At 37.7% G+C, this 11,424-nt stretch overlaps 3 protein-coding genes across 3 annotated transcripts; 1 reads left to right on the top strand and 2 right to left on the bottom strand.

The window, feature by feature from the left end:
- The first annotated feature begins 745 nt into the window (after positions 1 to 745).
- On the top strand, positions 746 to 2,578 carry LOC137708112 (uncharacterized). The gene is made up of 3 exons (XM_068447105.2): positions 746 to 1,189; positions 1,303 to 1,652; positions 2,198 to 2,578. The coding sequence occupies exons 1-3, from the start codon at positions 942 to 944 to the stop codon at positions 2,356 to 2,358; spliced, it is 759 nt and encodes a 252-aa protein (XP_068303206.2). The 5' UTR covers positions 746 to 941; the 3' UTR covers positions 2,359 to 2,578.
- Positions 2,579 to 2,657: 79 nt separating this feature from the next.
- LOC137708113 (Ribosomal protein L13 family protein) lies at positions 2,658 to 4,686 on the bottom strand. The gene is made up of 6 exons (XM_068447106.2): positions 4,547 to 4,686; positions 4,359 to 4,453; positions 4,093 to 4,164; positions 3,735 to 3,901; positions 3,256 to 3,367; positions 2,658 to 3,147 (listed from the first exon to the last, which is right to left on the bottom strand). The coding sequence occupies exons 2-6, from the start codon at positions 4,398 to 4,400 to the stop codon at positions 2,929 to 2,931; spliced, it is 612 nt and encodes a 203-aa protein (XP_068303207.2). The 5' UTR covers positions 4,401 to 4,453; positions 4,547 to 4,686; the 3' UTR covers positions 2,658 to 2,928.
- Positions 4,687 to 5,377: 691 nt separating this feature from the next.
- LOC137708867 (sister chromatid cohesion 1 protein 2) lies at positions 5,378 to 10,363 on the bottom strand. The gene is made up of 13 exons (XM_068448027.2): positions 10,061 to 10,363; positions 9,001 to 9,271; positions 8,877 to 8,914; positions 8,759 to 8,796; positions 8,535 to 8,578; positions 7,713 to 8,443; positions 7,379 to 7,490; positions 6,983 to 7,119; positions 6,552 to 6,913; positions 6,257 to 6,293; positions 6,141 to 6,162; positions 5,933 to 6,062; positions 5,378 to 5,819 (listed from the first exon to the last, which is right to left on the bottom strand). The coding sequence occupies exons 1-13, from the start codon at positions 10,182 to 10,184 to the stop codon at positions 5,670 to 5,672; spliced, it is 2,196 nt and encodes a 731-aa protein (XP_068304128.2). The 5' UTR covers positions 10,185 to 10,363; the 3' UTR covers positions 5,378 to 5,669.
- Between the last annotated feature and the right edge of the window lie 1,061 nt (positions 10,364 to 11,424).

Genomic DNA, 11,424 nt, shown 5'->3' with positions numbered 1-11,424 from the left:
ATGGTGGACAATATCATGGACCACTTTTATTAATTTCAAATCTCATGGACCAAGGTGAGGAGTTATGCAAATCTCAAGGATTATTTTGGTTAAAAAACCGACTTGTGAGTTCATATATATGACACGTCAACACATGAATAGAAGTTTGACAGAACTTTAACAAAATGATTGCATTGATTGGCACCACTCATATTCAAAGACTACATTGCTTATCAACAGACAACCCGCATTGCCCTCTTCAAGTGGACATAAATTTATTATTCACTGTATTAAAGACATTTTGAATTGAGAAATGGCCGATAACTTTTTTATTTTGTCCAAATTGAAGATTACTCATGAATAGAAAAACTGTCCCTTCTAATCCTATCATTTTTTTGTGGGAGCTAAAGAGATATATTTTCTTCTTGACTAAACTTCACACTAGACAAAATATAGAAGTTCTCATCCATTTCTGCTTTCAAAATATCATTGATGTAGTGAATATTCCTATTCAAGTTAATCCTCCCTATCAAACAAGGCCTTAGAATCACGTTTTAAAGAAGTTATTCCCAGACTATCGTAAAGTGAGACGCAAAATATAGTCAAGAGAGTAGGGCAGATTATCTCACTTTAATTGAGCCTATGAAAATCACCTTCCAAACTAAAGCCCATTCAATTGGCCTAGTAATTAAAAAATGCCCATTTGTTCGGGGCCTAAAAATAAAAGTAGGCCCAAAGTGAAGGGATATCTCTCTCTTTTTCTCTCCCTTCTCTTCCCGCTGTCGCTCCTATTTCTCTCCTCATACTTTTGCTCTCTCTCTCTCTCTCTCTCTCTTCGAATTTGAACCCCAATTCGAAATTCACTCCCAAATTGGTCGACGCCATTGACGACCACAGATATCAATTTCGAGTTTTTCTCATCTACTTGTTTGGTGACGAATAACGGAGAGTGAGAGAGAGAAATGGCGGACTATCACTTTGTGTACAAGGACTTGGAGGGAGCATCGACTCAGTGGGACGACATACAGAGAAAGCTCGGGAACCTTCCCGCGAAGCCACCGCCGTTCAAGCCGCCGAAGTTCACACCGGCTCAGGACGAAGCCTCCCTTCCCAAAGACAAGTCCTGGATCGATGAGAAATCCGAGCTGGACCTCGAAGACCTCGAGGACAATCCCGATCTCGACGACGATCGCTTCCTCGAAGAATACAGGTCCTCACAGTTATTTTTTAATTTTTTAATTTTTTAATTTTTTTTCACCTAATTACTGCTTTATTTACTTGAAATTGTGACCGTAAATGTGAAAAATTTGGCTGGTTGCACAGGAAGAAGAGGCTGGCGGAGCTGAGAGAAGCAGCCAAAGTTGCGAGGTTCGGATCGGTGGTGCCGATTTCGGGATCGGATTTCGTGCGGGAGGTGTCTCAGGCGCCGCCGGATGTTTGGGTGGTTGTGATTTTGTACAAAGAAGGAATCGCCGAGTGCGGGGTTTTGATGCAGTGTATGGAAGATTTGGCGACGAAATATCCCGCTACAAAATTCGTCAAGATAATATCGACGGACTGCATTCCGAACTACCCTGATCGGAATGTTCCGACTGTTTTAGTATACAACAGTGGGAATGTCAAAGCTAACTACGTCGGCTTGCAGAGCTTTGGCCGCAGATGCACACCCGAAGGTATTTCATATTTCTTTTCTTTATACAAATGATATTTACTTTAAACCAATCTAAACGGCGGGATAGAGTTCGGACTCGAGTGCATAGAGAAACATATTATGTAGTTACGCTCATGTCTTCGATGAAATTTTAAGCTTTTAACTCGATTAAGTTAACATAATGTGTTGTTTAGAACACGAATTACTGTGAGAAATGGATTCAAGTTGACATGGACTGTGAGGAAGTGGACATTTTTGGTTTGAGTACTTGGCGCCAACGGAAATCCTTGGCTCAAAAGAGCGTAGTGGCGTTCTAGGATTCATACAGCCAACCCTGCCTAATGGGATAAGGCTTTGTGTTGTTCTAATCTACGGGGAGGGGGATTGGAACTTGGGTGACTGGAGCAGATACACTGGATGTTGTGGCCTTATGCTGCAATATGAGATTGTCTTGGTTTGAATCCCATGCATGATTAGTATGCTGAGGCTCTTGATGTGAATCGTTGTTGTACTGCAATGCTTAAAACTCTTTTTAATGAAGTTTTCTGTGCTGTGCTGAAATATCAGGTGTGGCACTACTTCTGTGCCAGTCAGATCCTGTACTTAATGACGGCCTGAGTGGAAATGATCGGTCAAGGCAAGCTGTGATCGATGGAGTTCGCAGGAGGTTTATAGAGAAGGTTGTGACAGAGCATGAAGACATTGATGATGGGTCCTCGAGCGATTAGAACCCCATTAACTTTATATTGGTTTCTGTAATAGTTTGGGTTTAGAACTTTTTGCATTGGTTTCTGTAAGAGTTTTTGAGTTTACAAGTGAATCAGATGACACTCGTTTGTGCTTCTTTCTTGTTCGTGTACGGCATGTTTGGTTGCACTGTTTGTGAAGGGTTATGATTCTGATGTGTTAACTTGAGTGGAAGAATTGAATGAATTTGATTTTTAAGAATCGTTAAGCAGGTAGATTAAATCAAACTCATCGGACGACAGAGCACAAACCAAAGAATAAGCTTCAAAGAAACAACAAATTCGTGGCGAATAACTGAATCGTTTATCATTAGAATTCGAAACTGCATCCGAAGAATCACCTAAAAACATTATTACTCGAAAAATGCTGGCCAATTTCCACAAGACAACTAAACTTTTGACAGCTCTAACAAAAAATTAAAATTCTGACCAGGCAATGATCATCAAACATAGTTATAGTAAAAGTGCTCCAAATAAGTCGTGAATCAAGCCCCATATATGGTAGCTATACACCGACAGCTTTCGAAACAGGAAATAAGCTCAAATACCTCTTCATGCGGTCACTTCCGCTCTATCTTTCTTCCTCCCCCTCCGTGGATCACCAGCATCCAGTTGTTGCTGTTCAGCCTTTTTCTGCGCACGGACCATGGCTCGTCTTGCACGGGGTCGCATTTCCCTTACATTCCGAGGGGGCATCAGGTATGGTTCAAGGGGCCTATCAGCAAAGGGATGTTCATCGCCAGCAAATATCCTCAACTTCCTATCTCTATCCTACATCCATTTGAAGCATCATTGAGAGAGAATTCAGTACGCCAGCAACAAATTCTATGATAAAAGTTAAATATAACAGACAAGAAAATCTACTACTATAAAACTCACATCGCGCAGTTTGTTCCTTGGCAGCATGCGCATAACAGCTTTGCGAATGACTTCTGTAGGATCTTTAGCAAACTGATCCTTCAAATTCCTTTGCTTGAGGTGACCCACATACCTATACAGGCCATAAATTATTCAGTACCAAAACCAACGGATATCATGGATTACGGATATGACTTTATTTAGAGGGTCTCAGGAAACATCATGAATCAATTCTACTGATATCCTTCGCTAGTTCATAGAAAAACTGGGTAAATTCGATGATTCTCAGAACTGAATTAAAAAGGGTAAATTTTTTATTTCAAGGTTGTTTTGGTGATAAATTTACAACTACAATGAAGACATATTTATCATATCAACGGACAGATCGATTGACGGTGCACAAGAATTGAATGACGTTAATCCCATGAAGTCCCTCCATAGTTTTAGCAACTAAAAATTTTCACAATAAGTAATGGTAATGCTAAAACAATAGCACTTACCCAGTATGCCAATAATAAACCTTATCGGTCATTTTTCTCCCCGTGACACAAACATCCTTCGCGTTAAGCACAATGCACATATCCCCATCATCTCGGTTTGGAGCGTATGTTGGTTTATCCTTTCCTTGAATCACTGTAGATATTTGAGCTGCTAGTCTTCCAAGAACCTAAAAATACGCTTACGTTATCATTATCCGCTGCAAAGGCTATTACTTCAAGTATTCGATTCAAATTCATTAAAAACTGAATGAAAAATTCACCAAACTTAATTCCGTAAACAAAAATGCAACACCATATCCCACGCCTACAAGTAATGCTACCATAAAAATCGAAATAACTATGAACATCAACCACCAACCTGGCCTTTCGCATCGAAAACTTTCCACCGCAGACCGTCAAGATCAATACGTCTCAGGCCAGCAAGAGCTCTCTGTATGAACATCAAAGCACAAATTCCGTTAAACACAAGGTCTCTCTCAGGACAACCCACAAACAGTTGGTGGGCATTCATTGATATACTAATTCACACTCCCACGAGGTTATAAAATCAGCATATTAAGAAGAAATTAACAATTAAACACAACTTAAACACGATTAATCAACGTAATTAGAAGAAAACATTGCCTTCATGTTGCCACTAAACGCGGCAGCTGCTTGGCCCGCCATTTCTCTCTTTCGTTTTCTCCGATTCGGGCTTTTTTCAAACGCAGATCATCCACCTGGGAAAGCAGATCAAAGATTTAAGCAAATAAGCAGAAAGCTCGAGAAGATTTAATCACTTCAAATTCTCAGAAGAAAAGAAAGAGACGGACCTGTAAAACCCTGCGGAGGTATAGGGTTTGGGCAAATGAATACAAGATGTTGGGTTGCTTCGACCGGGTTTTTCTCTATTGCTGCGGGAAGCCTCTAAAGTAGAGCACGGTTGCTGGAGATTAATATCAGCCGTTGGATTGACCTGACGGTTTATTATACATCCAGTTTAAAACAAATGGACACTACCACTCAGGCTACAATCTGATGACATTTCTCTTCACTTGGAAATGAGGTCTTATGTTCTAATATTGTGGATAGTGAATTCGATACCAAATTAGGTTACCCATTGTGTGGCTTAGACGAATACCCTACTCCCCTAATGTAAAAAATATATCGATGTACTAAAAAAAAAAAAAAACAAATAGACACTGCATATGACCCAAAATGAAAGCCGGTTTATTTTCTTCTCACGCATCTTTGTTTTTATTTGATTTATTCAATTTAATACAAAGGTTTGTGCGAGGTTAAACAGGATTGAGATCCACTCCGGATCTCTATGTTCGGAGTCTACGGACTGAGAGATCCGGATCATTCAATTTCAATCTTACTTTACAATAACCGAAAATATTGAACGATTCAAATCTTTTTCTCTCTGAATGGTCTAGATTCCTTATTTCGAGAGCTTCGAACACAGATCGAGAGTGGATCTCATTACGTAAATGGCATTAAAAAGGGGCTCCCCAAGATCTTTTTCAGATTGAGCACGGTTCGAACCGGTTCTATTTTTGTTACAATCATTCAAGATTTTTCCTAGCTGGGCACGGTTCAGGCCGGTTCGATTTGGGTTACAACCTTCAAGTAGTGATTTACAAAGTAAATTTGGGTCCGAATTAAGATGAACAAATTCAAATAACTATTGAATTAACATTTATTTGTCAAAATCCGAAAAATTGGTGATGTTTACAGAATTGGAGATTCAACAAAACTAAGCTCAATGGTGGGTGCTGAGAGTCCACCAGAAGGCTTTAAAACTTGAACCAACAACTACTGTACCCTTTCTATCTAAAATTCTTCTAACGAAAACTTCGAAAAACACTAAATTTACAACTAAAAACTTGCTGCAAGGGGACTGTACGACTACGAAAACTTGCACCATCTACAATGTATGCAGGACTCCGTATGCTACGCACACAAGTACATAGTTTCTGAGGTGCCTTTGTTGTCCATATCGTCGTCTCCCCACGTTTGGTCCCATTTCGGACGTCTTGAGATGAGTATATCACCATAGGCATCATCTTGCTTCACATTCACATACCCTTGAGTTTTCAACACCTGCAGAAAAAGAAAAGATTTCGGTTCATGAATTATAAAGGAACTGAAAAGAAGCTGGCTTGTGGACGTAGTTAAACGAAGATTCTAAACCATGTAGTACAGACAGATCATACCAGTAGCTCATAAAACAGCCTTGCACTTTCTTTCTTAGTTCTTCCATCCGAAACCTCCAACAAGTTCACTTCCTCCTCTCCTCGATTTTTACAGTTTGGAAAGTGTCTATCCAAGTACCTTGCGACAATTCTGTATACACAAAGTTCAACATGTTGAAGAAAAATTTGTACAAGAATAATTTAACCCCGGGAGGGCGATCCACCATACCTTGTTCTCGCTGACAATCCCTCTGCAACAAAAATAAGTTTCAAGATTCAATTATTGAGAAAAATATACAACTCAAACAGAAGTTTAGCTTAATGAAATCAATTTGAGGCTCTTACCCAGTTGTGGGTTAACTCCTTCATACAAATCAATGTCCTGAGGCAAGATACAACTAAAAAAGTTAGGAAAAATAGGGAACAACGAAAGATATGAACTAGTTCTATTCTGGAACCAAATGAGATGCAACATAATAACGTGTAGCAACATCAATATCCTACATACTCGTTTCCGCCCTTTTAATTTGGTATGTGCGAGCTTGTTACGAGCACTAAAGATGTTTGAGGACCACAAATAGAAAGGTTTGGCTGTATGGTTATGCGGTATACTAACACAACACAATAATTATTACTATACCTCATTCAACAAATTGAAATCATGTTCCTGATCCCTGTCCATAAATCGTACTTCTTCTGCATATCCAGATGGTGCAGCTTGCTCACTGTCAAGGGGTGGCTCCTCTTTCTCTACCCTTCCAGATGTCTCAGGTGTTACGATATCCATATCAGTAGCATCAGGGCTCTTTGGACTCCCAAATGATTTCATTGCTTGTGAGCGAAGAATGGGTGTTTCTGGTGCAATTTCTATTTGCTCTGACCTAACAACACTTGGAGATTCAGGCGCATCTAACTTTTCTGGAGGGGCAACTGGTTTGGCAGGTACTGTAATCTTTAATTTCTTTTTGCAGAAGAGGGATACAAGTTCTTGCGAAACAGCAGCTGAAAATATATAGTTAGCAACGATTCGACAACTGGTGAACTGTAAAATAAATAATGATAGAAAATTACCAGGTATCAATGGCTCTGAGAAATCACAGCAAAGATTTACAATTCGACTGGCTTTCCAGACAGCAAGGGCAGTTTGAGGAACTTTTTTTCTTTTAGAAACCAAGTCACTTGGATCATTTATGCTTTTCCTGATTATCCTGTGAAAATTTTTGTTTCAAATTTACATTCCATGGTCAACTTATAATCCATTAAAACATAATTAAAGTCCAAAGCGTCCTGAACGATTTTATCATCAATGACAGCGCTGTCATATCATCCCTGACACATTGTTCTTCCTAACATTCGAGCAGACACCTTAGACAAAATAGAAATGATTCATAGCCTAGGTTTCTATCAATATGCGAAACAGAAACACTTCAACTAACACATGTAAAGGGGAAGTAAACTGTCACGTACTCATTAGGCAGGACTGTCAAATCATCCATGACACATTTTCTTTTCTTAGAAAATCGAGCGAACTCCTTAGAGGCTGGTGTATGAATAACCATAAACTTTGGTGCAATAACACCTGCATTAGGAGAAATTTATTTAGGACAAAAGAACGCATGAAGGTTTTTGCAAAGTATAAGAGAGACCTTCGAAAAGTGACAGACTACGCCAAATAATGTCCAACTGTGTATGTTATGGTGTAAAAGTAGCCCTTTACCAGTACGAAAACAACTATAGGAATTGAAGGATTAAGAAGTTATAAGAAACATAACATTAAATTCCTTTATTGACTGTGCTGTACCTGCATCGGGGATTTTGACACCAGGAGTTCCATCACATGAAACAGAGAGAGGATCTGGATCTTCTTGCATAATAATTTGACGTTCTTTACTATCTGGTGAAATCATCTCGGGTAGTTTTTTTGGCTCTCCGTCATTATGATTTGCTTCACCAGATGGAGAAACAAGTTCTCGAGGTTGCTTCACCCCATTAAATGTATCAATGTCCATGTAGTCTTCTTGAGATACTGTACAACTCTGCAACTTTTCCATGCCAGCTTCTACAGTAATTAGATTATGGTCTTGTACTACACTCGGACATGTCTGACTTTCTGGTTGTACCAACTCTGGTTCCATAACCTCCTCACGATCAATCTGATGATCTTCACTTGATGTTCTAACATGGTGGGAAGGTTCTCTCTCAGTCCCATCGAATGTCTCAAGGTTCAAACCTTCATGAGACAACCTATGGTCTTCAAGTTTTTCTGCCAGGTTTGCTTCTCCTCGAATAGCATCTCCAAGAAGTGCTATATCTGGAGCCTTTAATTGCTCTCTATTAGTTTCTTGACCTTCACCAGATGATTTAACTTGTCTTGGAGGTTCATCCTCAACTCTACAAAATCTTTCTAGGTTAACGCATTCTTCTTGAGAGAACCTATTCTCATGAAACTCCTCCATAACTGGTGCTGACTTGGCTCCACTACTCGATGCTCGTAGCTCCATGTCAAAGTCCAACCAGTGAGATGAAAGTACACTGAAATAAGATATACTTATCAAACATACAATTAAAGGATAATATTGCAAAACTAATCTAAAATTTCAGTATCTGGAATGATTTTACATACTCTTTGACTGGGGTGTCGCAGGCATCAAATTCCTCATAATCATACTGCACAAACACAAACACAGTCTTACATGCATGTTCGGAATACAAATTAATCAAGCCTATGAAAATGCGTATCAGGAAATTTTGCAATCAGTAAGAACTAATTGTTATATAAGAAAATGAATAACATGAAAAAGATAAGCATTAGAATCTTAAAGTGACGTAAATCTTAAAGTGACGTACCATTCCTGAATAAAATTGTCCTCTTCCATATGCACTATCTGTTTCATATCATGCTGAATCAGGTAAACTTATACAAATAGACTAAGTAAAATAGTATTCGGGATCATATACACAATACCTTTAAGTGTGATATCTTCATGGGACACCACATTGCCTCTGTGAATTAAGGGAATCACACATGTTAAATATGAATACCAAATACAGGAATATCCTCACACAGTTTTATGAGTTACACAGCTTACCCACTGACATCTTCAAATTCAAGGATCCCCAGATCGAAAGCATCAAGTTCAAACCTATCAGGTAGGGTAACAGCGTAATAAGGTGCACGCAGCTTATCTGGGCCTGCATTCTTTTTTGTACTGACTACAAATTTGTTGATTTTAACCAGCACTTCATTGCAGTCATCATACAGATATTCAACTTTCTTTGAGTATATTCGAACAACGCCAAGAAGAAGGTAGGCCAGCACCCTGTAAGCAACAGCATCCCATTCATCCTCCAAAATTTTATCTGCAGCAACACAATACGGTTTAGGATATTTCCCAACACTAAACGGTCTAAACCTAATAAATTCGAAGCAAATGTCCTCAACCCTTATGAGTGTAACTCTTTAAAACGATATGAAAACCATCTGGACAGCATCCGAAAAATAACACTCTAAATAAACATGATAAAGTTGAAATAAAACTTTACTTTAGAAAATGTAATCTGTTAATCATCCAAGTTCTGTTCCAAAACTCCAGATATCATATCCACTTCCCCCTGGCATTACAAAAACCCGAAAAACGCAAGTAAGAAGCAATTCGAATTTTTCTTTTCCCAATAAGTGAACCAATCCTACTCTTCTGTATATAAAATTTGGTTTTCTCTACTAATCCTAGTCATCCAATTTCTCTCACAACAAAAAAGCCAACAAAATCTTTTCTTTTCGAATTAAATTCAAATTTCAAATTAAAAAAAAACACCAAAATATCAAAAAAAATTCCCAAATTTTCTGCCATCTTTTTACAATTTCTGCAACCAACAACAATTACTAGAGCAATAAAATTTTCCTAGATGGTTGATAACAGTGGTTAATGGAAAACCCAGAAACAAGATAACAAAATTGATCAACGTCAATGCAAATATACATAATTCAGCAACAAAATATGAGGACCCATGAACAGGAAACACCCTTTCAAGAACATAAATTAAATTAAATTAAATTTTCAAATTTCAAATTCCAAATTTCCCTCATTTGTTATCAAATGCCAACCGAACGGAAAAAAGAAGAGAGAGAGGAAACGAAACGAAACGAACCGACGGAGGAGGAGATGTCGGTCTGGTTGACCTGCGACTTCTTGAGCTTTTTGAAAGAGTAGGCGGCAACCCAAATGGCGCCCAACGGCCCTTTTCTCGACAGCAAGCACTGCGAGTAGAACATCGTCGCCTTTGAAAAGCTTCAAGCTTTTCAGTCTCTGCGATTGGTTGTTGTACTCGCTTCTCTCTGGGAGTCGGAGAGAGAAAGGAGAAAGAAAACAGAGGAAAGCGGTTATGTCAGCAAACGGCTGACAAATTGTATGTACCGGACACGGGAGGGAGGAAGTTAAAAGGAGAAGAAACGGTCGAGTGGCGGTGTAGTGCGCCTTATAAGCCTCAGACCAAAAGAAAACAAAATTACTAAAAGCTTTTTGTATTTTTCAAAATTTAAATTTTAGATTTTACTAAAATCTTTTGTTTACATTTACCCATTTAGGTTATTGGACAAAAAATGGGTGTTTAGGATTCGTATTCGTGAAATCGTCGGTGCAGTAGTGGACGTAGCGTTATTGGTTAAGATGTATGTGTTCGCTTCAAAACGAACGAGTTTGAATCTTTATGTTCATAATTTGAATTGATTTAAATAATTTGTATCTTGTACAAAATAAATAATTTACATTGGTAATTAGTTTGGTGGGATGCCAAATTTGGTAGGTGACAATCTAATTCCCATGTTTGGAGGGATGCCAAATTTATATGATACACCATTACATTCCAAATACATAAATGATTTTCCTTAAAAAAAAATTATAGAGTGAAGGCAAAAAAAAAAAACGAAACTTTTATAATATCTAAATCGTTTAATTTTACATTCCAAATACATAAATGATTTTCCTTAAAAAAAATTATAGAATGAAGGCAAAAAAAAAAAACACAAAACTTTTATAATCTCTAAATCGTTTAATTTTCAATTAATACCTGCGTATGTATGCGTTGACAAGAAACTAGTAAATGATAGAATGAAAAGGAAATTAGATAAGACAATAACATATTTAGATTAAAAAAATTCAACGTAGATTCTTTCCTTTTTGGAGTAAAAAGGTGTAATAAGTGATAACACATTTTAAACAAAAATGGAAATGATTTGAATTTGTAAATCCAAAGTTAAAACGTTATGCAAAAATGGGAAAAGACAAAACATTGCCAGGACCGAGACGATAAATAGATAAAGTTGTTTGAATTGAAAGATCCTGTTCGGATCTCTCTTCAAAATCTAAGATCAAGTGATTCGGAGTTTTAAAATTTAATCCAACAATTAAAAACAGATAAATTAGTTAAAAAAATATAATAATTATAATAATTTTTAACCATTAAATTTAATTTTAAAAATCTGAATTACTTGATAATAATCTTCTCCAAATTAA

Source organism: Pyrus communis, chromosome 17 (assembly GCF_041283825.1).
Source record: "Pyrus communis isolate YQ-2024b chromosome 17, ASM4128382v1, whole genome shotgun sequence".
Classification (NCBI taxonomy): domain Eukaryota; kingdom Viridiplantae; phylum Streptophyta; class Magnoliopsida; order Rosales; family Rosaceae; genus Pyrus; species Pyrus communis.
The sequence above is the reverse complement of the archived record's forward strand: the minus strand, read 5'-3'. Positions and strand labels throughout refer to the sequence as shown.